The sequence below is a fragment of the Macrosteles quadrilineatus genome, unplaced genomic scaffold, assembly GCF_028750875.1.
Source record: "Macrosteles quadrilineatus isolate MER2022 unplaced genomic scaffold, UCM_ALF_1.0 Scaffold_3__2_contigs__length_128488019, whole genome shotgun sequence".
NCBI lineage: Eukaryota > Metazoa > Arthropoda > Insecta > Hemiptera > Cicadellidae > Macrosteles > Macrosteles quadrilineatus.
The window spans coordinates 22410261-22437301 of record NW_026542596.1 but is presented as its reverse complement, the minus strand read 5'-3'; the positions used below and the strand labels follow the sequence as shown (position 1 = coordinate 22437301).

Sequence of the window (27041 nt, the reverse complement as noted above, 5' to 3'; positions counted from 1 at the left end):
GGACAGTATCACGAAGCTAACTATATAATATACTCGTTCTATTCCCCGGCGTGATGATTGATATAGTCAATGATACTTAATAGTTTTGATACCTTTCAGTAACGTTTGTGAAATCTGAAATCTGTGTAAATTGTCTGTGTTAGTTATGACACTAGGAAACGTATGTGCTATTATTTCCTTGATTGTGTGTCTTTCATCAAGAACCCTAAGTGGTAAGTGATGAATTCATATATTTATAGTCAATGGCGACTTTTTTACACTATACAATCAGATTGTTCATAGTTAATGTTTTGTTGGGGCAACAGTTCTGATTTTCCTTTGCTAGTTATTTTCATTCTTCGAGCTTCTGCGAGGGTTTGTAAGGGTTAAGTTGCAATATTTGATATATCCTTAAAATTCACAGTGTTGTTTGTATTTGTTTTTACGAACCATAATATTTTATCTGATGTTTGTTTGCTGTTTGTTTCTATTTTTATAACGCTGTGTTAATTATAAAACCTACTAACGTTTCTCCTTATTACACTCGCCATTGAGACTATATTTATTCGAAAGTAATTTTTTTAACGGTTTACACGTTAATTTAAATGTATACAGCCAATCCTCTAGTTAACACTTTTAATTACAAACCGATTGTAAGCCAGAGAAACCCCGTTTATAAAAATTTATTTATAAATAAATAGGCTACTTTTTTATGCATGAAACCTAATTGAGGCTTTTTAGTGTATATATGTTAAGTCAAGAAATTACATAAATTGTAATTTAGTTGTTTTATTTACCTAATATCTGTCTTAAATAAACAAAATCTTGCACAAGTAAAATGGTATCGCGTTATTCGTTTTGTTTTGTAAATATCTTTTGAACCCTATTAAACTGGCCCCTTCGTTGTCTATAATTCTACATACAGCTTTTAATCCATTCACTATCTCTTTTTTTAGGCTTCTAAAACATATGTATTTTCAGTTGAAGGCGATTCAAACGGTCGTCCTCCTCAGTCTGAGAATGGAAGATTAACGTCAGCGGTCATTTATGTTCGGAAAACTGTCAGGTAATAAACCATGCAATAAAGTTGTCTTGGTCATAATTTAAAAAATACTAGTGTACCTGTTGCTTAAATTCGAGCAATTGCAAAGTATTACAGGTGTTATTTTAAAACGAATATCAGTCATAATTTCCCATGACTTAAAATTAGTCGATTCAATGATTTCGGAAATAATCACGATGTACATAACAGTTCGATATAATCAACATTTCTTATAAATATTATCATTTTTCAAAAGCTGATCTTGTTTTTTAGTGTTTTCTACAAATGTTTCCCACCCATAGCAGTATTAGGTTGTCTATAATAACGATTATAAATAATTCTACAAAAACATTATCCCTATTTTTAAACTTGGTGGTTTTTAATGACTTTCCTATGTTTCCATAGTTGGCAAATTGGCTCTTTCAATGATTGCTCAAGAAATGCAGCACAGTGTTAATTCAGTTTTATTTTTAGTAAATCAAACTGTCCAGGTCTTCTCGCTTATTTCCCTTTGTAATGTTAACCAAATTGCTAATAGTATTTAAATATTATTTAATTTCAACCAAGTGAAAAAATGTTTTTAGTATACATTTCCTTAAATTTCCACTAAAATATTAACAGAAATTGTGCTTAACAGCTATTTTTAATGTTCCAAAGTCAATTTTTCGTATTACATAGTATTTACTTATTGTTCAATATATAATAGAACAGATTGTAAAGTAAATAAAAAAAAAAAAAAAAAAAAATTAAATTATCCAGCTGATCAAAATGTAAACAAATATGTTAATAAGGAAAAGATGGGAACTTAAAAACAAACTGGAGCAGAGCCCAAGGGACGTTTCCAAAAATGTAAGGTCAGTTTGCAAATTTACACACCTAGACGAACATTTTGGTATATAATATGTGGGGTTAAATCTTAAAAAACAAAAAGCCGTATTGTTCATAAAATTTTGTGTAGCGTATTAATAATATGAATAAATAAGTTATGATTCTTCTTAGAACTATTTTGATTTCAGATTACTAAAAGCTGTTTAACCTAAATTTGACATGGAGTCACCCTAGTCGCCCAAAAACAATAAAAACAAATTGATTTACACACAAAACGGGAGTGCGATTAATTTAAATTAGTTATGTACCTCTACAATTTTTCAAATGACAGATTAGGTACTGGTTCAACTTATTTAACTTACTTACTTACTTGTGTGTAATATATACAATGCTTTTGTGTTTATTGGGCAGGTAAAAGGAGGCTGGTGTACGATCGCTGACCAGTTACAGAACGGCCACTACTCCCCCAACAGACACAAATGCCGTACTGGAGATACAACCCCGGCTTGTCAGATGATACCTGGAGCCTACGTTCCTACATACTTAGTCATCTACTGTAACTGTATGTACTGACTGTTGTGTATATCAGGCAGGTACAAGGAGGTTGGTGTACGATCCCTGACTAGTTACAGAACGGCCGCTACTCCCCCAGCAGTAAGAGATGCTGTACTGGAGATACAACCCCGGCTTGTCAGATGATACCTGGAGCCTACGTTCCTACATACTTAGTCATCTACTGTAACTGTATGTACTGACTGTTGTGTATATCAGACAGGTACAAGGAGGCTGGTGTACGATCCCTGACCATTTACAGAACGGCCGCTACTCCCCCAACAGACACAAATGCCGTACTGGAGATACAACCCCGGCTTGTCATATGATGCCTGGAGCCTACGTTCCTACAGACTGAGACATCTACTGTAACTGTATGTACTGACTGTTGTGTATATCAGGCAGGTACAAGGAGGCTGGTGTACGAACCCTGACCAGTTACAGAACGGCCGCTACTCCCCCAGCAGTAAGAGATGCTGTACTGGAGATACAACCCCGGCTTGTCAGATGATACCTGGAGCCTACGTTCCTACATACTTAGTCATCTACTGTAACTGTATGTACTGACTGTTGTGTATATCAGACAGGTACAAGGAGGCTGGTGTACGATCCCTGACCATTTACAGAACGGCCGCTACTCCCCCAACAGACACAAATGCCGTACTGGAGATACAACCCCGGCTTGTCAGATGATACCTGGAGACTACGTTCCTACAGACTGAGTCATCTACTGTAACTGTATGTTCTGACTGTTGTGTATATCAGGCAGGTACAAGGAGGCTGGTGTACGATCCCTGACCATTTACAGAACGGCCGCTACTCCCCCAGCATAAACAGATGCCGTACTGGAGATACAACCCCGGCTTGTCAGATGATTCCTGGAGCCTACGTTCCTACATACTTAGTCATCTACTGTAACTGTATGTTCTGACTGTTGTGTATATCAGGCAGGTACAAGGAGGCTGGTGTACGATCCCTGATCATTTACAGAACGGCCGCTACTCCCCCAGCAGTAAGAGATGCCGTACTGGAGATACAACCCCGGCTTGTCAGATGATACCTGGAGCCTACGTTCCTACATACTGAGTCATCTACTGTTACCGTATGTACTGACTGTTGTGTATATCAGGCAAGTACAAGGAGGCTGGTGTACGATCCCTGACCATTTACAGAACGGCCGCTACTCCCCCAGCAGTAAGAGATGCCGTACTGGAGATACAACCCCGGCTTGTGAGATGATACCTGGAGCCTACGTTCCTACATACTTAGTCATCTACTGTAACTGTATGTACTGACTGTTGTGTATATCAGACAGGTACAAGGAGGCTGGTGTACGATCCCTGACCATTTACAGAACAGCCGCTACTCCCCCAGCAGTAAGAGATGCCGTACTGGAGATACAACCATGGCTTGTCAGATGATACCTGGAGCCTACGTTCCTACAGACTGCGTCATCTACTGGAACTGTATGTACTGACTGTTGTGTATATCAGGCAGGTACAAGGAGGCTGGTGTACGATCCCTGACCAGTTACAGAACAGCCACTACTCCCCCAACAGAAACAAATGCCGTACTGGAGATACAACCCCGGCTTGTCAGATGATACCTGGAGCCTACGTTCCTACAGACTGAGTCATCTACTGTAACTGTATGTACTGACTGTTGTGTATATCAGGCAGGTACAAGGAGGCTGGTGTACGATCCCTGACCAGTTACAGAACAGCCACTACTCCCCCAACAGAAACAAATGCCGTACTGGAGATACAACCCCGGCTTGTCAGATGATACCTGGAGCCTACGTTCCTACAGACTGCGTCATCTACTGTAACTGTATGTACTGACTGTTGTGTATATCAGGCAGGTACAAGGAGGCTGGTGTACGATCCCTGACCAGTTACAGAACAGCCACTACTCCCCCAACAGAAACAAATGCCGTACTGGAGATACAACCCCGGCTTGTCAGATGATACCTGGAGCCTACGTTCCTACAGACTGAGTCATCTACTGTAACTGTATGTACTGACTGTTGTGTATATCAGGCAGGTACAAGGAGGCTGGTGTATGATCCCTGACCAGTTACAGAACAGCCCCCAACAGACACAAATGCTGTACTGGAGATACAACCCCGGCTTGTCATATGATGCCTGGAGCCTACGTTCCTACAGACTGAGACATCTACTGTAACTGTATGTACTGACTGTTGTGTATATCAGGCAGGTACAAGGAGGCTGGTGTACGAACCCTGACCAGTTACAGAACGGCCACTACTCCCCCAGCAGTAAGAGATGCCGTACTGGAGATACAACCCCGGCTTGTCAGATGATACCTGGAGCCTACGTTCCTTCAGACTGAGTCATCTAATGTAACTGTATGTACTGACTGTTGTGTATATCAGGCAGGTACCAGGAGGCTGGTGTACGATCCCTGACTAGTTACAGAACGGCCGCTACTCCCCCAACAGACACAAATGCCGTACTGGAGATACAACCCCGGCTTGTCAGATGATACCTGGAGCCTACGTTCCTACAGACTTAGTCATCTACTGTAACTGTATGTACTGACTGTTGTGTATATCAGGCAGGTACAAGGAGGCTGGTGTACGATCCCTGACCAGTTACAGAACGGCCGCTACTCCCCCAGCAGTAAGAGATGCCGAACTGGAGATACAACCCCGGCTTGTCAGATGATACCTGGAGCCTACGTTCCTCCTAACTGGGTTATCTACTTTAGCTGTAACCCTGGCTACAAGCTAAATACAACCAAGCTCGTTGCTGCTTGTTTTAACGGTAATTGGATCCCATGGCTGGCCCAATGTGAAAGTGAGTATACAAGTATTATAAGTATATTATAAGTAAGCTCATTTATAATGTTATATTTACAGTATCATATTCCTATATCCTTAGACATAAAGTTCATCATAAGTTTTTAGTTTAATAGTTAAAAAATATATATGTTCTGGAAACTTGGTTTGAAAGATTCAAGGGTAATGTTTCTATTACTTCCGAAGGCAAAACATTCCGTTGTCAACAGGTTACGGAATTAAAAAACGTGGCGTTGGACCACTTATCCTTCTCTGAGTGGATTGGGGCATAGATTAAATATTAGAGTATATTTTATCTATGATTGGGGAGAGGTGTCGCTTCAGCTTTGGGACACTTTTTCCTTACAATCTTTCGGAGTTTAATTGTTCTATTTATTATTTAGATAAAAATTAAAAGATCAAAAGAAACTATCAGATTCATAAACGACATCTGTCCAGAAATTAAAACGAAATTTCAGTTATTTGCTGACGAAATTAAGTTGTTCAAGAAAGTAACCTCCTCACATGACCAAGAAATGCTCCAACACTCGATTAACATCAGCAAATGGTGCATATCACATGCAATGGAGCTCAATGTCTCCATTATGTGTAGTTATGTTTCTCAGTCGCAGTAAATTCGATAAATTCAGGGATCTTGGTGTAATCACTGTCCCTTCACTCAGCCCACATGATCACCTGATCCATATATCCTCAAGAGTATCTTCTCTTCTGGGGTTTATTCAACGCTCTACAAGATCTCTAAAGTCTCCCATGGCACTTGTCACGCTGTACAAATCCCTAGCCCAACTAATCTTGGAGAACTGCTCCGTCATCAGGAATCCTTATCAAACTGGCCATATTGAAATCTTAAACAGGATTCAAACACGATTTCTCAAACTACTGGGTCTAAAACTCGGGTTTCCTTTCATCGACGTTCATGTAGCAGCTCTCGAGGTGCAGTTCGGCCTTCAACCGCTTCCCCTAAGACGACAAGTCAACGACATTGTCTTCCTTCTCAAACTGGCAAATGGGATCATTGACTTCCCCGAACTCTTGAACGAAGTGGACTTTCCCAGGGGAACCCGATCCAGAGCTGTCTTCAAAAGGGGATCTCAGCCCACGAATTATACCCTTAACCACGGAATCTCCAGACTGCTGAGACTTAGCAAAGACGTTTGCCCAGACCTAGACTTTTTTGGGCCATCACCAGCATCTTTCAGACGTGATGTCCAGAGGCTGCTCTTCTGACACCTCTCCTCTCTCTATCAGTGTTGGTTGTTTGGTGGTGCCTCTAAAGGGCCACATGCTAGATATAAGTTCAATCTACAAGACTCCGGGGAGTGCTGGTTCGTATTCCGTGGTGGGATTTGTGGTCTCGTAGTTCCTTGGTGGTGTCTTTTACCACACGCTCAACAGTGTGAATTGCTGAATTGTCATTGTTGTTGGCATTCTACCAACAAGATTTTTCCCCCAGAGCCATACTTTTGTTTGCTTTATAGGTTACGTTAGCTTTTGTCATATTTTATTAGGTTGCTACCTACTGTCATAGTTTATTATTGTTGTGTCTAGTAAATTTATTGCTGTAAATTATTTACAATGTTGTCATTTTTTATACATATTTACACTGATTGTTATTGTTGATAATTATTTACACAGGTAGTTGTTATTGTTATTCATTTATTCACAGTGTTGAAACTGTTGTAATTTCGCCAGAACTGTTCACCACCTTCCACCACTACAATTTCTTACGTATGCATATAATGTTTTCTTATGTATTTTGTATCTTGTTGCATGTATGTCTTATCACATGTATTATTTTGTAAAATGGCGAATGCCGTTGAAATGAATAAATAAAAAATAAAGAAAGAAACTAAACTGTTTTTAATAAAGACAAAAATACAAGACATCATGAGTAAAGTAAGTAAATAAGTAAGTTTGAGCATTGTCTGGTTAAATCAATATACAATAATACTAGTAACTGTCAATATACAATAATACCGTCTGTCTGTGTTTATGTGTTTTTTATAAAAAATAAAATAATAACTCCTAAATAGTCTGAGATAGAGCGTTGAGATTTTGCAAAATTATATACCTTATTAAGACCTTTTTTTCTTATACCAAACCGTCATCATCGGTTTCAAAATGGTGGCCTTTTAAAACGTGTGATGACAAATATCATGAAAACTTTATAAAAAATCACAAGATACAAAAAAGTCAAAAGATTTTATGTACTTTTCATTGGTACCTTATTTGTTAGTAATTTGATAAATAAATAACAGATAAATATACTCTTTCCATAATGTATGACCACTTTTCTCCATTTAAACATGTACTCCTTTTACATTGTGTAATAGTAGTTTACGCAACGATTGCGTTAAGTTAGTCTTTACGACACGAGTAGAAAATTTAAGGCACGAGCCTTGGCGAGTGCCTTAAAAACTTCTACGAGTGTCGTAAGACTATTAACGCGAGTTGCGTACACTACTTTACCTACGACCGTTTTTTAATTACTAACAATCTGGGTTTTAATTACTATCAATCACTACTCATAACTTCCTAGAGAGGTTATGTTTCCGTTTATTGTCAGTGCCAATGAAAGGAAAGTGATGCAACGACTTATTGTATAATCAGGTGATTTCCTGTAATTACATGTTTGTAAAACTTCGTTAAAAAAATACGTTACATTTTTCAGGGAATAGGTTCTGCTAGCAGCATTCTTACCATAAATACTGCATCAGGTACAATTAGGGAAATTTTGCATATATTTTTGGACCACTGAATAATATAGTGCTACAGTTAATCTACAGTTAGATCTTGTGACGCAAAATTCTACAAAACGACGGTACTAGGACGTGAGACCGAGGAAGCTCAGTCCCTGTTCGGGCGCCGGAGATGTGACGCAAAATTCTAGGGGGGGAATAAACTAGTATTCACCTAAGTCAGGCTAGGCCTACCCCCAGAACTGGCCACACTCAAATTTCTTCCCCGGAGTGCTCAGAAGGAGCCGAGAAAAATCCAGGGGTCGATACGAAGTTGTCACGGCTTTGACTGATCAATTTATTTAAATTTAATCGAAGGCTCAGAGCTCTAGGAAGCGCTCAGGAAATCCTGCAGACGCCCAGTTGGAGCTATATCATCCCAGCCTTCGTTAACGTGTTTTGGTAAATTTTGCCTAACCTTTGAAATGACTCTGTAGGACCGACGAGTATTCACTCCTAAGCCAATTTGATGTAAATACTCGTATTTAACTTCAAAACAAATGGTTAAGGACGTTGATAATTGATATAATATCGAATAAAAAGTAAAAACAATTCCTACAGAGTCGTCGGGGCCTAATTAATATAACTGGACGGATAATTTAACGTGAGATGATTTAAAATAAATTTAGTATTAGTTTACGTAGCTGATTGTTTAAATCAGCCTGCTCCCAAGACTTGATTCTTTCACCCGCCAAAGACGGGGTTTAGAACTTAGACGACAAGTCTCGGGGTATTAAAACGTTGAATTCTAAATAATAATTAATCGTTAAAACGAACGGAATAAACGTAATTTCGTAGCCAATTGATTCAAAACCAAACGTAAGATAATCCTCCGCTAGTCACTGGCAGGCAGGAACTGGCGGGTTTTATGCAGGTCGGCGAAAACGAAGTTATTAGAATTTAGAGGTTTAAGATCGAGTTCTGAAACGAGAATAGTTGTAAAACGAGAATGCGTGCGTTAAACGAAAATAAAGTAAAACGTAGAAATGGTCTAACTATTAGAATAGCTAACCTTCGTAATATCGGCGATCGGCGGGAATGCGTAGTCTTGTAACGACGAGGTTACTTCGTAGACGGCGTGTGAACGAATAATCCTGTCTTGGAGTAAAATCCTTCGTTCCTGCCCGCTCGAGGCTTACGCGCTCAAGCGGCGAACTCAAGTACTACTAGACAACAGCTGATCGCAAATTCACTTGTTGAGCTGGTCTAGTTTCGTCTGTCGTCTGTCAACAAATAAACACCAGTTTGGGGTTATGTCGTCGTCGGCGTTAAATATCTGTAAAATCGGCCGGTTTAACTTTATTATGTGAAACGAAGTGCTATTATGAATAAATATGTAGTTGTGGATGTGTTTGTGTACTTCACTGTGAATAAAAATAGGCCTACGTTCTTTGGCCCATAGCCCAAGCTATGGCCAACACATAGAGAGCACATTGAGCCTCGAAGTAGGCTATTGTGGTTAAAAATTGGGTAAGTTCTGATGTTCATTTATTCGCAGTACGTTTTTACCCCCTTGAAATTTGGTACCTTACACCCCTTACCAACTTCAGCAAAAAAAGAAAAAAAAAATCTTAAACGTAGGGGTTCGGACGGGGTCGGAATGGTCTCGAAGAAGAGGTGCGTGTAGAAGTCGTCGTTTAGTCGTAATCGTTCGTATCGTATCGTATCAACCAACGGGAGGGATATCACCAGCTCCGTCGGGGCGTGCGTCGGAGTTCGTTGCATTGTTCGATCGGCTCTTCGGTTTCGAAGAATATACGTCGTGTCGGGCGTCGTCCACGAGGCACGTCAGCCACCTCCGATGTGAGGTGACTCACCACGACAAGGCCCGATTGGCCGTCGTTCGTCGCGGTTGGCCTCGATGCGTCATCTTTCCGGTCTCGGCGAATTAGTACGTTGGAACGTTCACGAGGCACGTCGGCCACCTCCGATGTGAGGTGACTCACCGTGGCCAGGCCCGTTTGGCCCTCGTTTGCCACGGGTTGCCTCGGGAAAGCGTCCTTTACGATAAATTGCGTTACAGGATTTCTGGGATACCTCTGTTTGACAGGGGTTGCAATTGCCCTGAGCCACTGCGTCTGCTCAGTCAACGCCGACTACCCCTAATCGTTGTCAAACAGCGGTATTTCGCGTTCCAGAAATTCTGCAAATTTCGTGTTTGTTTTTCGTGTAATTTTGAAAATTTCGATTTCGTGGTTGATGTTTTTTGACCGGAAAGGGCGGGGAGACATCGTCGTTGTGGAGGTTTCGTACTGCGGTGTGTACTCTGACTAGAGCGAGGTCAGCAGTACACCGAATGCCGAGTACCACCTCCACACTTAGGCCCGGGACGTGGATATCCCGCGAATAAGGTTGGTCAGCGATTTCGTCGTCTACTCAGTATAGGTTCGTAGCACGGCAACTCGCTCCGTTGGCCATACGTAGGTTGACGTCAGTCTGGTCGGGTACGATGCCGCACGTCCGAAGGTGACGTACGATCTCCAATCAGACTGACAGACGAGCCGGTATCGACGATGGCGTTGATGTTGACGTTTCACCTGAGATGACCACGTCGACGAATGGTCGGCCATCTCTGGGGCGCGTTCGCGGCTGACAGTTTCCGAGAATTGCGTTATGAAATGGAGCCAACGGCTCCACTCGGAGGTCGTACGGCGTCGGGTAAATCGTTGCGTCTATCGAACGTTACGTAGTGATCGTGTTCCATCGTTGGACCGAAAAACGTGATGCGCGACGGAATATCTTGCCTGTGCGACGGGATATTGGCTGGCGGCTTTACCAACACTTCGAGGGTTCGTCGAACGGGTGAAGAATGTTCGGTGGGAGTCCCGAGTATATCTCGCACGCTGGCCGTCTCCTGGTACGCGGAAGGAGGTTCCAGCAACTGCGGTCTAATTCGGATATCATGGGCCGCATAAGTGGTAGTCCACGATATCGTAGTCACCGTCGGGTTCATCGGCTGACCGATGCTTCCCAACGGGTTTCTCAAAGACTCGCAAAAGCGTTTGCGAAGCTCGGCGACGCTACTCCCAGTTCCCAGCTGATACTTCGTCGTCTCAGCTCCAACCGACGCGCGGGTCGTTTATCGGCGATCTCGGTAAGCTCTCCATCGTCGAAGGCATTATTTCGGAAATTTCGTCGTAGTTTGAATTTCCACCGTGTCTATCGTTACGTGGCTAATAATCGATAACGTATCGGGTCGAGTAATGGTCGTCGTAATAGTCGAAGTTGTCGTAGATTTCGTTTATCTCGTAATTTCGTTTAAATATCAAAGTCAAAACCGTGTTATCGAGTCCCTGTTCGGGCGCCAGAGATGTGACGCAAAATTCTACAAAACGACGGTACTAGGACGTGAGACCGAGGAAGCTCAGTCCCTGTTCGGGCGCCGGAGATGTGACGCAAAATTCTAGGGGGGGAATAAACTAGTATTCACCTAAGTCAGGCTAGGCCTACCCCCAGAACTGGCCACACTCAAATTTCTTCCCCGGAGTGCTCAGAAGGAGCCGAGAAAAATCCAGGGGTCGATACGAAGTTGTCACGGCTTTGACTGATCAATTTATTTAAATTTAATCGAAGGCTCAGAGCTCGGAGATCGGAGTAGGCTATTGTGGTTAAAAATTGGGTAAGTTCTGATGTTCATTTATTCGCAGTACGTTTTTACCCCCTTGAAATTTGGTACCTTACAATCTCAGCATCGAATATGTGGTCCACAACGAGTTGGGTGAAAAACTGGTTAAGAGGGTTTCATAATAAACCAGAAGCAAATTTATCATTTATAAATTTAACCTTATTTTGTTTCGTCCATTTAATGAATTGCTTGTATGTAATTCCATACGTTTGTTTCGATTTCGGTGGCAAAAAGTTAAATCAGTTTAATCTACCTTCCTTTAACTTCCACCAACTTAGGTTAAGAATGCACGAGTATCAACATGAACAAGTCGGAACAACAATTAAAATTGTCAACTGATCAGCTGATCATCTGTTTAGTTGACGTTCAAAGCATTACAATTTTACTTCTTTTCTCTCAATCCTTGAACCTCATTGGTCCGTTACCCGTGTTGTTATGAGTAAAACTACGCTGTTAAGAAATGAAACTATGCTGTTATGTGACACTTTTCAATTCTAAGAACTGATGGCTACTTTAAAAAACGGTCGTAGGTAAATATCTTTACCCAAATAGCCAAAATATATAGTACAGAAAGCTGCAATAAGAACTAAAGACTACAAAAATAAATCAGCAAAACCATGCAGGTGCACAAGCAAGCAAATAAATAAATAGTATATGTGAAACTCCCATTAGTATCTGTGATTAGTTGTTGTACGAGTATTAACATAAAAGTGTTGTGGTTTGTCAGAGGATTCAAGTTTGGAGCCGTGTGCCAAGTCAGACACTATTGTCAACAGTAGCAACAATCGGTTAGACAGCTGCAGCGGCGATGTCGTGTTTGAGGACTCCTTCAACGGTCAACTCAGCGACATGTGGAGACATTTCGTCCTTATTGGTGACACTCCGGTGAGTAAAGGTTCTTGGCGTGCTTTGCTTTTTGTTAATTCTTAAAAAAAAATCTATTGTCAACTTTTAGTTCTTCACCGGTCATCCAGAGGGAGTATGGGTATAACTGTTTGGTATCAAAATTTTATAATTTAAATGTAGAGCAAACTACATGAACAAATTTATTACAAGTACAGAGGTTATCAACTATTTTTAAAGAGGAAAATTCATAAATTATATGTATCCTAGCACTATATGATCCTAGGCAAGAAAGGGTTTAATTTTGAGCAGTTATTATTGTAAATAGCATAACATTTGTTGTTGGGTTCCTCGGGCTATGTGTTGAGCTGTATTTGTTACGAGAAGAAAATATCTCAAATAATGTAACTTACTTTATACTTGTGTCCTTAACGGGTAGTAATAACGGGTTTTAAATATCCGCTCCAAATAAAACTCGTTTTTTCCAAGAATAAAAATATGCAAATGCCTACAAATAGAATTTGTTAGGTTTATGCTTCTTTTATTACGATATTTAATAGTGATTTTTGTAAAAAAAAAAATAAAAAAATAAAAAAAAAAACTTTTGTTAATAACTAAGTAGGGAGCCTGGCACACGGAATCGTGCACTATCTAGACATGGATAAGAAGGATTTTATTGCTTTTTTTATTTGGCGTTTTCGGATTTCTTGGTTGTGTTGTTAAATGTTAAGATGGTATAATTGAGTTCACAGTTTACGTGCCGTTTTTGTCGGTTTTTTGTTGTAGTTTTTTTTTTTTTTTTTTTCTTTTTTCTGAAAGTCAGTCAAAGATTATATTTTTATTAATCGACGATAATCTAAATAATAAACCAAAACCCATTGTTCCCACCACCACCCCTTAAGTCTGATACTTATTTGCCAGGCTAATTCCCCGTGATAATCTTCTTTTTTCTCAGGCTTCGGCCACTTGAAATCCTCGTCCAGACACATTATGTGTCCAAAACACTAACATCACATAACATTTAACTCATGCTTCACAACGATGCGCTGTTGTAGAAGAGAGAACGATTCCTTTTAAATTATCGTGCAAAACCATCGCACATCCCGTATCACCCCTTCCCTATTTCCCTCTTACCGACCTTTTAAAATAACCTATAGGTAATATTTCGGGGAGAATAGACTCAGAGCTATCCATGTGCCCTATTGTTTGTTGCGGAGGGGTGGTTTCTCAGAATCACTCTTGGCAGACTGTCCTATACTCGTTTCAGTCTTTACTCGTATTGAAATAATGTGACATGAATTTTTCCACCAAGGGTCAATGTCTCTGTTTATCATAACTTTTACGTAATTTATTGATAGTCATTGAATGGAAGGGATGGAGTTTGATCTGAACTCAAGAAGCAATATGCAAACCCTTTAACCTAAAGTTTTTTTTTGTTTTTTTTTTTGACAGTGGTTGTTAGAGATGATTGCATGAAATAATACCTTGCCCTACACACATTTCTACTATACATTGTTCATCTTTCAGGACGATATGTTTAACGTTTTCCGAGATGACCCGCAAAACAGCTTCACCAGTGAAGGGAACCTAGTGATCAAGCCGACAGTGTTTAATGCTGGCTACGTGACGTCAGGGTTACTGCATCTACAAGGGTCAGTAAAATGATAAAGTCAGTTATAAAACAATAATCAATAGACGTAGCAACAAACGTTAAACATTGTACTTCATCGTTTGTAGTTATAGAATAAATATGTTAATTTGTATAACATAAAATAGTCTAAATGAATTAATAATGGATCATTTATTGACTGATAAAATTACAGGAACGAAGTCACTCGAATCCAATCTCTAATAATTTTCATCATCTTTTGTTGGTAAGCATCTCTTCAAGCAAGCCTTCTAAATTAAATCATAACGAATAACAAATCTTCTGGTTATATATATGAAACATAAATTTACTTTACAACATTAATAAATTTTTTAATCCATCTCTCTTCAAGTAAGTTATTCTTTAGGCTTAATATCCACCATGAAACCTCTTTACGATACACACTTATGCAAACCTTGGCTGTGTGTTGTAGCCAATAATTATTTAAAATTATACAAAATGGCCGTTCATTAGGGAAAATGGAAGACAAGTGTGCATAAGGGACGCCATTTTCTTTTGATTCTTGTCATTCGCCAATTAGGTCTGATGATGATTGGAGTGTCCAATCGAAATAGATAACCACTTACCTTATCCAATTATCTTTTATATGTATTTACCGTCTTGTGAGTGAACAGTATAAGTGTAAATATATTATTAAAAGTGTTATTTGGCGTATTATTGTGCTTTCAAATAATGATTATAAAAGTATTTTTATATTCCAGCTGCACAGCTCCAGAAGGGTTAGAGATGTGGTTATGTAATCGGACAGGATTCCCCTTCAGCATTCTTCCTCCAGTTGCTTCAGCCAGAATACAGACCCGAGATTCCTTCAGCTTCCGCTACGGCGTGGTCGAGATCAGAGCTAAGTTACCCAGGGGTGACTGGCTGGTGCCTGGTGGGTATAAGAATATACTATGAAAGTTTATAGAAGTTGTATATAACACAAAACTACATTTATTTATGTGCTGTATAGCCGTTTAGTATTTTGTTATATAGAAAACATGTAGATCAATCATCTTTATTTAAACACAGGTGCACTGGCACAGAAGCTGTGTAGCTAGTGATGACAGTGAAAACATTTGGGGGTGTTTGAAAAATCCATAGGTTCCTATTTAGGTCTAGGAAGTTTTCGTTTTACCTACCCAACTTCTCCAACACTTATTAATACTAATTAATCACTATATGACCTTCTTGTATTACGTATCCACAATTGTAAACCGCTATATAAACTACCTCTACCCTAAATCCCTGCTCACAGAGTTATGGCTAGAACCAAAGGACCACGTCTACGGTCCAGGGTTGAGCTCAGGACGGATCCGGATAGCGTTGGTCAGAGGTAACTCTGAGCTGCAGTGTAAGGACGGCGACCTAGGACTCCAACGGCTGGAGTCCGGTGTTCTCCTGGGTCCAGAGGACAAAGTCAGGAGAAGATTCATCCGCACCACTTTGCCTGACAGCTGGCAAGATGAGTTCCATAACTACAGTCTCATTTGGAAACCTGGTAAACCATTGGTGTTTAAACAAGACGAATTGAGATATTACTCTTTGTTTCCTGACTTAAATTTATTATCATGCATTACTTTGGGTTAACTATATTACGCACAGACATTCTAACATATTAAAAAAAAACTTTTTAATCATAGTTTTCCTCATAGAATATGAGACGACAATATTGTCAATATTACTCTCAGTATATAAAACACTCCCGTGCGTGTTAAATACTCGTATTTTACTAGGTTCGCAACATACCAACAATTTATTGGAGGAAGTTTCTTTGAAAATATCTCTTGATCACGTCATAGAGTCAATAAATACATGTTAAGTATCTTCATAAAGTACAAGTCGACTCCAAGCTCTATTTCTTCTTACCAGCATGGCTTCTCACCGGGTAGATCTTCTATGACAAATTTGATCAAGTTTTACTCCGACATCATTTCCTCGTTCTCCAATCGCAGGCAGGTTGACACAATATTCCTAGAATTTTCCAGAGCCTTTGACAGTGTCAGCCACCCTTACCTTCTAGCTAAACTGTCGTCTCACGGGATCCACGACCCATTGCTGGTCTGGTTTTCGTCTTAACTCTGTGGCCGAAAACTGATGGTGAAGTTTGCTTCATGTACCCCAAGATCAATCTCTGCTACATCTGGTGCCCCCCAGGGCTTACATCTCAGTCCTGTTCTTTTCAATATCAACGACATCTCCAGAGTCAATCATGTCAAGCACCTCTTGTTCGCTGACGACATCAAGCTGTATTCAGCCATCAAATCTATCGATGACTTCTATGAGCTCCAGGATAGTCTTTCTGCTGTGGAGAGATGGTGTGTCGAGAACAGTATGTCTCGGAACACTTCAAAATGCCTCATCATGACTTTTCACAGGACCTTGGCTCCTGTATTCTACAACTAAAGAATGGGTGCAATCTCGACAGAGTCTTAGAGATTAAGGACTTGGGTGTTATTTGCACCGCTTCATTGAGTCCAGAAAAGCACGTAGTGTATGTAAGTGTAAAGGCAAATAATAACTTGGGTCTGATAACCCGATATTCACAACACTTTTGTCTCCCTTGGCACTGAAAAGCCTCTATTCTCACCTCGTCATATCCCATTTAGAATACTGCTCAGAAGTGTGGACCCCATACCAACTCTATCTTCAAGAAAGACTCCAGTCAATACAGGTCCGGTTTATCCGCCTGGTAGGTCTTCGCCTTGGATACCACTACGCAGATGTTCCAGTGAGCGTCTTGGCAGCTGTCTTGGATCTACGTACGCTGGTGTATAGAAGGAAAATCATTTATCTGATGTTCCTGCATTGACTGGTCAACGGAGAGATACTCTGCCCGGAGTTGCTTGAGCGGATTGGTTTCCATGTTCCAGGGGGTACCAGATTGAGGGAGCTATTTGCTAGGTGTTTATGAACAGCTTTATGAACGCTTTATGAACAGCACAGTGCCATCGCTCACATAGAAGCTCTGGGAAACTCTCTGCCACCTGAAATTGATCTCTTTAACTGCAGCGCCACATGCTTCAAAATATTGATCAGCTCACTTCCACTGGATTAATTAAGACCTGTCTACTCCAAGACTATACTCTCTCAATCAATTTTTAAATGCTTGTTATGTTCTTTGTTGTTCTCGTTGCTCTTTATTGTTCTCTTTATTCTCATTGTTACTCCATTGTTATTCGTTTCGTTATTATTGTTATTGTTATTACTGGTTGCACTTTTTGTTATTTAGTCATCATTGAAGTTGTATTACAAAAGTTGTATTATGATTCTGTTATATAATGGTTTGTCCGTTAAATAAATAAATAAAGTCTTTCATGAACAACAATACAGTGAAAGGGAGCCAATGGTAGTATTATGAAGGGACGTTTTATGGCACTAAGTAATTCATAACAATTACTTTACTCTTTTCAGGAAGCATTTCTTTCAAAGTCGACAATGAGAATGAGAGAGAGCTGGCGTTAGACGGAGGGCATCTCTGTGGGGCTGACGCTGCTGATGAAAACTGTTCCATCTGGAGTAATGGATCAACCATCGCACCTTTCGATAAAGACGTAAATATCTCAGTGAAAAACATAACCTACATAAGTATACAGTACCACAATATATTGCATACATAATTTGTGATATTGTGCTAATATTTGGCAATTTACTCTTTTCTATATTGTTTAGGTGCAGTGGTAGAGCACTATAATGGCTATGGTAGATGTGTTACTATAGCATACCGTAAATTAATAGAACCAATCTTCTCAAACCGTGTCCTCTCCCATTGCAAACGCAAAGCTTGAGTATAACTGCAATAAGCATTTTATACTTATACGCCAACCCCGTACGAAGGACGGGTACTCTGCTAGTAATCTCTAAATGCTGAGAATCGGCATTGTAAATTGAATGTTTATAGTTAGTAATATAAGAGTTTGAATAGTGTTTAATGAATCCTCCTCACTTTAAAATTACTGTGAAATAGAAAGAATTATGAAAGTAAATTAAAACAAAAATAAAATGGTTAAGCTTTTATTTGGAATTTTTTATGTTAAAACAAATATTCCTCTTGTAGAATTTTTACTGCTTTTAGCGGACCTTGAAATATCAGTGATGGTCGTGGCACTATTTGCTTTAATTTTGAAAATCGTAGTGAACTTTATTTAATTGTGTGTATTATGAATGTATGTTTCCTCCTATAGAAGTATCACAACATCATGTTTGCTTGCAATCACGTATAAAGTAAGCTCTTCAAATTTGTTTATAGTTATGTATTTAAGGCTGCTACAAGTGTTTGTATAGCAACTTTGTGTTTAACTGCGTTGCAGCAGTAATAACCACCAATGGTAGGTGTACACTGTACAGGTTCAGATTACTGTTACAGTTTTACATATCACTTGGACTATCAGCTGGAAGTGACCACCATGGTAGGTGTACACTGTACAGGTTCAGGTTACTGTTACAGTTTTACATATCACTTGGACTATCAGCTGGAAGTGACCACCATGGTAGGTGTACACTGTACAGGTTCAGGTTACTGTTACAGTTTTACATATCACTTGGACTATCAGCTGGAATTGACCACCAATGGTAGGTGTACACTGTACAGGTTCAGGTTACTGTTACAGTTTTACATATCACTTGAACTATCAGCTGGAAGTGACCACCAATGGTAGGTGTATACTGTACAGGTTCAGGTTACTGTTACAGTTTTACATATCACTTGGACTATCAGCTGGAAGTGACCACCAATGGTAGGTGTACACTGTACAGGTTCAGGTTACTGTTACAGTTTTACATATCACTTGAACTATCAGCTGGAAGTGACCACCAATGGTAGGTGTACACTGTACAGGTTCAGCTTACTGTTACAGTTTTACATATCACTTGGACTTGAACTATCAGCTGGAAGTGACCACCAATGGTAGGTGTACACTGTACAGGTTCAGCTTACTGTTACAGTTTTACATATCACTTGGACTATCAGCTGGAAGTGAACGGGATTTTCCGGATGATTGCGTCAATCAAGGACAACCCAAGCCTTGGAGGAATTTGGATTTCAAGGTAATATTTTAACATTATAACGTCTACACGTCATTTTCTTTTTTTTACAGAATTTAATTTGTATACTTAAGTATTGTTGGTACAAATATTCAATTTCAAAAGCTTAATCCCAACGAGCATTAATACATGCACGGGTTAAAAGTAGAAGTACCAGCTGTTAATTCGTGATATTGAAATGTCTACTTACCAACGAAATCTAAACCAATAACAAGACTCCTCGATATATACTGTATGTTTCAACTACAGATTAATAGCAAATGTATTGTCCTCAATGTTGTCAATGCTTACCAATAAGAATAAAATGCAATGCATTTGATTACCCATAGTATATTCATAGTTTACCTACATCAGGTAATATTTTCTTATTTTTTACAATGAATTAGTCTAAATTTGAAATGTGTGTAAATAGGTCTGGTTTGCATTTACCTAATATCTTTCCTTAAATACCACTGGTTGTTCCAAAAACTAATCGTACGAAACCCAAATCTGTTGTTTGTTTAGGCCAAGAGCGATTTCTGGGACGACCGTGACAACTGGCGACTGACGTGGTCGGAGGCTGGGTCAGCTCTGTACATAGATCATATCCGGGTTACTGCACTCTGACGTGATGGAGTTTCTACTCATTATATGGGAAATTGTTTGACGATATTACTAAAGACCGTTATCATTTACAGCTTCAGTGTATTTCTTTATGTATGTACCCTAGTTTGAATTATGTGTATTTAGAATGTTACCTTCTATTATTTATTTATTCAATCAACAGTCAACACCATTTCATTAAATGATCACATAAAAATAGTATAACATAATGAAATTGGATAACCAAGATACATTGATAACTATAACAATAATAAGACAACAAGCAAAAAAAAATCAACGCAAATCTAATAACTTGATAGACTAATCCTATCCTATAATCTAAAAAAGCAAACTACGAGCAAAATTTTTTTCTGTCCGAGGATTTTAGATTTTTTCTATAATATGGGGTATTTTTTCCACGAGAAATCGATTGGAGTTGATCACAAGGCTGGGAAAAATCCCAGCCTGCTATCCCATTTATCTGCTACAGCAGAATATGCAGAAATCCGCCTGTTAAACGAGGAAAACTGGCTGAGAACAGTTTCTATTATAAATGTGATAAGTACAGTAAATTTAATTTTGTCTTAACTGGCTAAACCCACAGAGACGTCAGTCGTGGGTTATGGTCAGGGTCAACATCAAGTTATCGCAGCAGCTGGTAGTCCAATCAACTGGTCGGTTTGAGAGCCAGTCTGTTGGAAGTCGGCAGATGTCACTACAGTTCTCTGCATGCTGGGGAAACCAATGTTCGCCAAGTAAATAACACAAGGACAGTGTTACGAAGCTATAATCGGTCTTTTACCCGGCGTGATAATTATTGACAAAGTCAATGATACTTACAGTTTTGATCCCTTTGAGTGACGTTTGTGACATCTAAAATCTGTGTAAATTGTATGCTGTGTTAGTTATGACACTAGGAAACGTATGTGCTATTATTTCCTTGATTGTGTGTCTTTCATCAAGAACCCTAAGTGGTAAGTGATGAATTCATATATTTATAGTCAATGGCGACTTTTTTACACTATACAATCAGATTGTTGATAGTTAATGTTTTGTTGTGGCAACAGTTCTGATTTTCCTTTGCTAGTTATTTTCATTCTTCGCGCTTCTGCTTCTGGTTTGTCCCAACAACCCAAGCCACCAAGTTAAGTTAACAGTAGTCAGTTAGTTAGTGTCAGTTAGTTATTGTTAAGTGGCAATATTTGATATATCCTTAAAATTCACAGGGTTCTTTGTAGTTGTTTTTACAAACCATAATATTTTATCTGATGTTTGTTTGCTGTTTGTTTCTATCACGTACTTTTATAACGCTGTGTTAATTATAAAACCTACTAACGTTTCTCCTTATTACACTCGCCATTGAGACTATATTTATTCGAAAGAAATTTGTTTTAACGGTTTACACGTTAATTTAAATGTATACAGCCAATCCTCTAGTTAACACTTTTAATTACAGACCTATTGTATGCCAGAGAAAAAACCATTTATAAATATGTATTTATAAATAAATAGGCTACTTTTTTATACATGAAACCTGATTGAGGCTTTTTGGTGTAGATGTAAAGTCAAGAAATTACATAAATTGTAATTTAGTTGTTTTATTTACAACAAAAATATACAAACACAACAAAAATTTAGAACAAAATTTTGCACAAGTAAAATGGTATTGCGTTATTCGTTTTGTTTTATAAAAATATGTTTTGAACCCTATTAAACGGGTCCCTCCGTTGTCTATAATTCTACATACAGCTTGTTATTTTACGATATTGTTGTATGATATCTAAAATAATTCATTCACTATCTCTTTTTTAGGCTTCTAAAACATATGTATTTTCAGTTGAAGGCGATTCAAACGGTCGTCCTCCTCAGTCTGAGAATGGAAGATTAACGTCAGCGGTCGTTTATGTACGGAAAACTGTCAGGTAATAAACCATGCAATAAAGTTGTCTTGGTCATAATTTAAAAAAAATACTAGTGTACCTGTTGCTCGAATTCGAGGAATTTGCTAAGTATTACAGGCGTTATTTTAAAACGAATAACGGTCATAATTTACGATGACTTTAAAAGAGTCGATTCGATGATTACGAAAATACTCACGATGTACATAACAGTTCGATATAATCAACATTTCTTATAAATATTATCATTTTTCAAAAGCTGATCTTGTTTTTTTGTGTTTTCTACAAATTTTCCCACTCATAGCCGCATTAGGTTGTTTAAAATAGAAATTATAAATTCTAAAAAAAAACATTATCACCATTTCTTCTACTTGGTGGTTTTTAATGACTTTCCTATGTTACCAAAGTATGCAAATCGGCTCATTCAATGATAGCTTAAGAAATGCAGCACAGTGTTAATTCAGTTTTCTTTTTAGTAAATCAAATTGTCCAGGCTTTCTCGCTTTTTTCCATTGTAATGTTTACGCCAACAAAAATTCAAATAGTATTTAAATATTTAATTTCAACCAAGTGAGGAAATGTTTGTAGCATAAGATTCCTTAAATAGCAACTAAAATACTGGTGTACGAACCCTGGCCAGTTACAGAACAGCCACTACTCCCCCAACAGAAACAAATGCCGTACTGGAGATACAACCCCGGCTTGTCAGATGATACCTGAACCCTACGTTCCTACAGACTGAGTCATCTACTGTAACTGTATGTACTGACTGTTGTGTATATCAGGCAGGTACAAGGAGGCTGGTGCAAGATCCCTGACCAGTTACAAAACGGACGTTACTCCCCCAACAGACACAAATGCCGTACTGAAGATACAAACCCGGCTTGTCAGATGATACCTGGAGCCTACGTTCCTACAGACGTAGTCATCTACTGTAACTGTATGTTCTGACTGTTGTGTATATCAGGCAGGTACAAGGAGGCTGGTGTACGTTCCCTGGCCAGTTACAGAACAGCCACTACTCCCCCAACAGTAAGAGATGCCGTACTGGAGATACAACCCCGGCTTGTCAGATGATACCTGAACCCTACGTTCCTACAGACTGAGTCATCTACTGTAACTGTATGTACTGACTGTTGTGTATATCAGGCAGGTACAAGGAGGCTGGTGTACGTTCCCTGACCAGTTACAGAACAGCCACTACTCCCCCAACAGTAAGAGATGCCGTACTGGAGATACAACCCCGGCTTGTCAGATGATACCTGGAGCCTACGTTCCTACAGACTGAGTCATCTACTGTAACTGTATGTACTGACTGTTGTGTATATCAGGCAGGTACAAGGAGGCTGGTGTACGTTCCCTGGCCAGTTACAGAACAGCCACTACTCCCCCAACAGTAAGAGATGCCGTACTGGAGATACAACCCCGGCTTGTCAGATGATACCTGAACCCTACGTTCCTACATACTTAGTCATCTACTGTAACTGTATGTACTGACTGTTGTGTATATCAGGCAGGTACAAGGAGGCTGGTGTACGTTCCCTGACCAGTTACAGAACAGCCACTACTCCCCCAACAGTAAGAGATGCCGTACTGGAGATACAACCCCGGCTTGTCAGATGATACCTGAACCCTACGTTCCTACAGACTGAGTCATCTACTGTAACTGTATGTACTGACTGTTGTGTATATCAGGCAGGTACAAGGAGGCTGGTGTACGTTCCCTGACCAGTTACAGAACAGCCACTACTCCCCCAACAGTAAGAGATGCCGTACTGGAGATACAACCCCGGCTTGTCAGATGATACCTGAACCCTACGTTCCTACAGACTGAGTCATCTACTGTAACTGTATGTACTGACTGTTGTGTATATCAGGCAGGTACAAGGAGGCTGGTGTACGTTCCCTGACCAGTTACAGAACAGCCACTACTCCCCCAACAGTAAGAGATGCCGTACTGGAGATACAACCCCGGCTTGTCAGATGATACCTGAACCCTACGTTCCTACAGACTGAGTCATCTACTGTAACTGTATGTTCTGACTGTTGTGTATATCAGGCAGGTACAAGGAGGCTGGTGTACGATCCCTGACCAGTTACAGAACGGCCGCTACTCCCCCAGCAGAAACAGATGCCGTACTGGAGATACAACCCCGGCTTGTCAGATGATACCTGGAGCCTACGTTCCTCCTAACTGGGTTATCTACTTCAGCTGTAACCCTGGCTACAAGCTAAATACAACTAAGATCGTTGCTGTTTGTTTTAACGGTAATTGGATACCAGGGCTGGCCCAGTGTGAAAGTGAGTATTAGAGGCTGATTTTAAGTTGAGCTTTGACAATAATTGTAAAAGCTCATTTTAATATTATATTTACAGTAACATATTCCTATATCATTAGACATAAAGTACATAAGTTTTCAATTTAATCGTTTTCAAAAAATTATGTTCCGGAAACTTGGTTTGAAAGATTCAAGGGTAACATGCCTATTACTTCTGAAGGCAAAACATTCCGTTGTCAACAGGTTCCGGAATTAAAACGTGGCGTTGGACCACTTATCCTTCTGGGGGACTACACTGGTCCCATAAGTCAGGTACCCCACTACTACTGGTCCCGGTCTAAAGTATGGTCTCCTAATCCGCACTTCCACTGGTCCCTTCGGCAGTCCCTTTGCAATTTGTCTAACAGGATTACTGCTAGTGTTTGTATAGTTATCAATGCCCATTCATCGGCAGGAGCCTGAGGTGTTTCACTGTCTCCGACAACAACTGTTTGGAGAGTGTTTGATAGACTAAGATTACCACCACAACCTCAGCCGGGTTTTATCCAAAGATAAACTGATGGATGACACAGATTGAACACAGCGGCATCATTGACCTAGGATACTGCAATTAAACAAAACATCCTTTTATGATATCTAAAAAAAAAGATTGTTTGGCATGTGTTTAGGTGTGGTTACGTGTGGGGGCGCTGATGTAGGCAAAATATCACTTTTATTTCAACTATAAATATCTTATACTTTTAATAAATTAATATGGGAAATTACGATGTAGGTTGATTCAATAGGTGGGTAATTATTACAGATATTAGAACTGATAACGGTATGGATAATTAACATAGATAATTACGTCACTAGCTTTACTAGCGTGTTTACTTTTTAAAGTCTTTCAACATGTGATCAGTTATTTTTTTCAAATGAATGTTATTTTAACCAAACAGCTAATTCAAAACAAACTTTATGTTATTGTTTTGACTTTTCTTTGCTTAATCTTATTTATTTAGCAATTGATTCAGTGAAATTGATACGTTTAATGATGTTAGGATACCAAAGTTATATTGTGTGTAGGCCTACTGTGAATTTTATTGGATAATATCGTTTTATTTTAGGTGGTTTCTATTCAAACCTTCTGGAAACTGTGTATAGTATGAGTAATTGTATTGTGGTGATCAAAATTATGGAAGAGGCAGATATGCGATGGAAGGTGGTATTGTTGACTAGGCCTACACTTCTCAATTGACTATTACCATTGACTATTGGATACTGAATTATTATATTAATAGTCAACGCTATTACTCTCTACTGTTGGCTACTTATAATCAGGGTGCGAATCGGCCGCAAATCTCACTTCAACGCTTTTCACATCGTCACAATTGCTGTTTTATTGTAAAATTATGGGATTTAAAATGCATATCGTATGGGCCTATGATGGAATAAAACATCTTTGGCCACGCACCATTTGTTTACAAGATGATTTTTCATATTAAAACTGCAAGAAAATATTTTGTCTTTATACGTGTAAACTACCTGTTGTGAATTGTACACAGTTTTAACTGACTACTCAATTCCCGTACGTAGGACGGGCTGGCATCTCGTCCTAGTTAAATTGAATTGATATATTTTTAAGATAGCAACACAGTCTTAAGTTTGACAATTATTATTTAAATACAGTACTAGTTTAAATTTTGTGGAAAACCGAAAAAGCTATTTGAGTAATAATTGTCAACACATCAAACTTTTTTTCTGTAAATAATTTAATTATATATTACTGTTGCTTAAAGTTTTGTTGTAGTGAAATATTTCAAACTATATTCAAAGTGATTTGGAATGTGCCATTAAAACTGACAGTGTAGTAAAGGCTAGTTATGTGAGTTGCTTACATTACTTACTTAACCTACGATACGACCATTTTTTAAATGTTGTTTATTTGTTTATTAATTTATTTACCATACAATTTTGTTGCTACCTGTGGATGTTCGCTATAAAAAATTGATGTCGTATTGAGAACTATAGACAATCCTTGTTGTTTATTTCTAGAAACTGAAATTATTGATGTTACAACTTAACCATCTAAAACATGTATTTAACATATTTCTCCTAACACTAATTTATTTCCCCCAGCCGATCTTTGTACCCCGAACCCGTGTGGAACGAACGCCAGGTGTGAGCTGGAGCATCTTTCTTTTGAGGAACGACCTGTCTGCACCTGCATCCCTGGGTACCTGGGAGATCCGTTGTCCTACTGTCGACGAGACGAGTGTAGCACGGATAACGACTGCCGTAAGGACCAGAACTGCACCAACTACAATTGCGTTTCGTCTTGTACAAACCAGTGTGGTGTTGACGCTGTGTGCAACGCTCGTAACCATGTAGCCGTGTGCTCGTGTCCGCCTGGCTACACAGGACGTCCTCTCACCCGTTGCTACAATTGGGACGATCTCGAAGTTGGACAAAATTAAACGCGGACAACGATAAAAACAGACCCCGCCTTAATCAGACAACGATGAATCTGGACATATTCAAATGTGTCCAAGTTTAACGTAGCACGCAAAAGACAATCCTGGAAACTTAATCTGTCCAAGTTTATCGTTGTCCGGGTGTGTCGTTGTCCAACAACGGCGCGGTCCCTTGCTACAACATCCCAGCTCCTGCCTGTCGTCAGAGCTCTCTACAGCAAGAAATAACTTCTTCCATAGTTAAATTTCAGTCAAATTTACGATAAGAAAACTCATCCTTTAATTTAATCTGTTCAATCCATTTCTGTCCCTAAATTTATGTTTACTTTCAATATTTTGTATATAAATTCCACAATTATATTTGAATTGTGTAAGAGGTCTTTATTGTCTTAAATATACAGTCTTTTAGCTTCATTTTGTTTATCATTTCTTAGTGTGTACAATATAATTATTAATTTACAAAGGTCTACCCTTAGAAATTTCTTTCAAATGCCTATTAATTATCTTAAAAAGGTTAAGTTACTTGTTTGAAAAAAATATCAACCTGCAAACAAAAGTTTATTCTGAAGGAAGATAAAAATTATTGAAACAAATGAAAATTAAAAAAAGTTAAAAATAGAATTGAAATTAATATGCTAATAACTTGCACTTAATACATTGTAAATATTTGTTATACAATTATTAATTTTGATTTACTAATAATAATATGA

At 39.0% G+C, this 27041-nt stretch overlaps 2 protein-coding genes across 3 annotated transcripts; both read left to right on the top strand.

Annotated features, from left to right (window-relative positions):
* Window positions 1-5006: 5006 nt before the first annotated feature.
* Window positions 5007-19795, top strand: LOC128990517 (beta-1,3-glucan-binding protein 1-like). Of its 2 annotated transcripts, XM_054412910.1 has the most exons (8): window positions 5007-5220; window positions 12313-12470; window positions 13956-14080; window positions 14799-14971; window positions 15335-15577; window positions 17491-17630; window positions 19021-19122; window positions 19624-19795. In XM_054412910.1, the coding sequence occupies exons 1-8, from the start codon at window positions 5085-5087 to the stop codon at window positions 19723-19725; spliced, it is 1179 nt and encodes a 392-aa protein (XP_054268885.1). In that variant the 5' UTR covers window positions 5007-5084; the 3' UTR covers window positions 19726-19795. The 2 variants fall into 2 exon arrangements, with proteins under 2 accessions (XP_054268885.1, XP_054268886.1); XM_054412911.1 differs by lacking the exon at window positions 15335-15577.
* Window positions 19796-19902: 107 nt separating this feature from the next.
* Window positions 19903-26798, top strand: LOC128990518 (neurogenic locus notch homolog protein 1-like). The gene is made up of 4 exons (XM_054412912.1): window positions 19903-20675; window positions 21539-21623; window positions 23659-23900; window positions 25997-26798. The coding sequence occupies exons 1-4, from the start codon at window positions 20609-20611 to the stop codon at window positions 26332-26334; spliced, it is 732 nt and encodes a 243-aa protein (XP_054268887.1). The 5' UTR covers window positions 19903-20608; the 3' UTR covers window positions 26335-26798.
* Window positions 26799-27041: the final 243 nt, after the last annotated feature.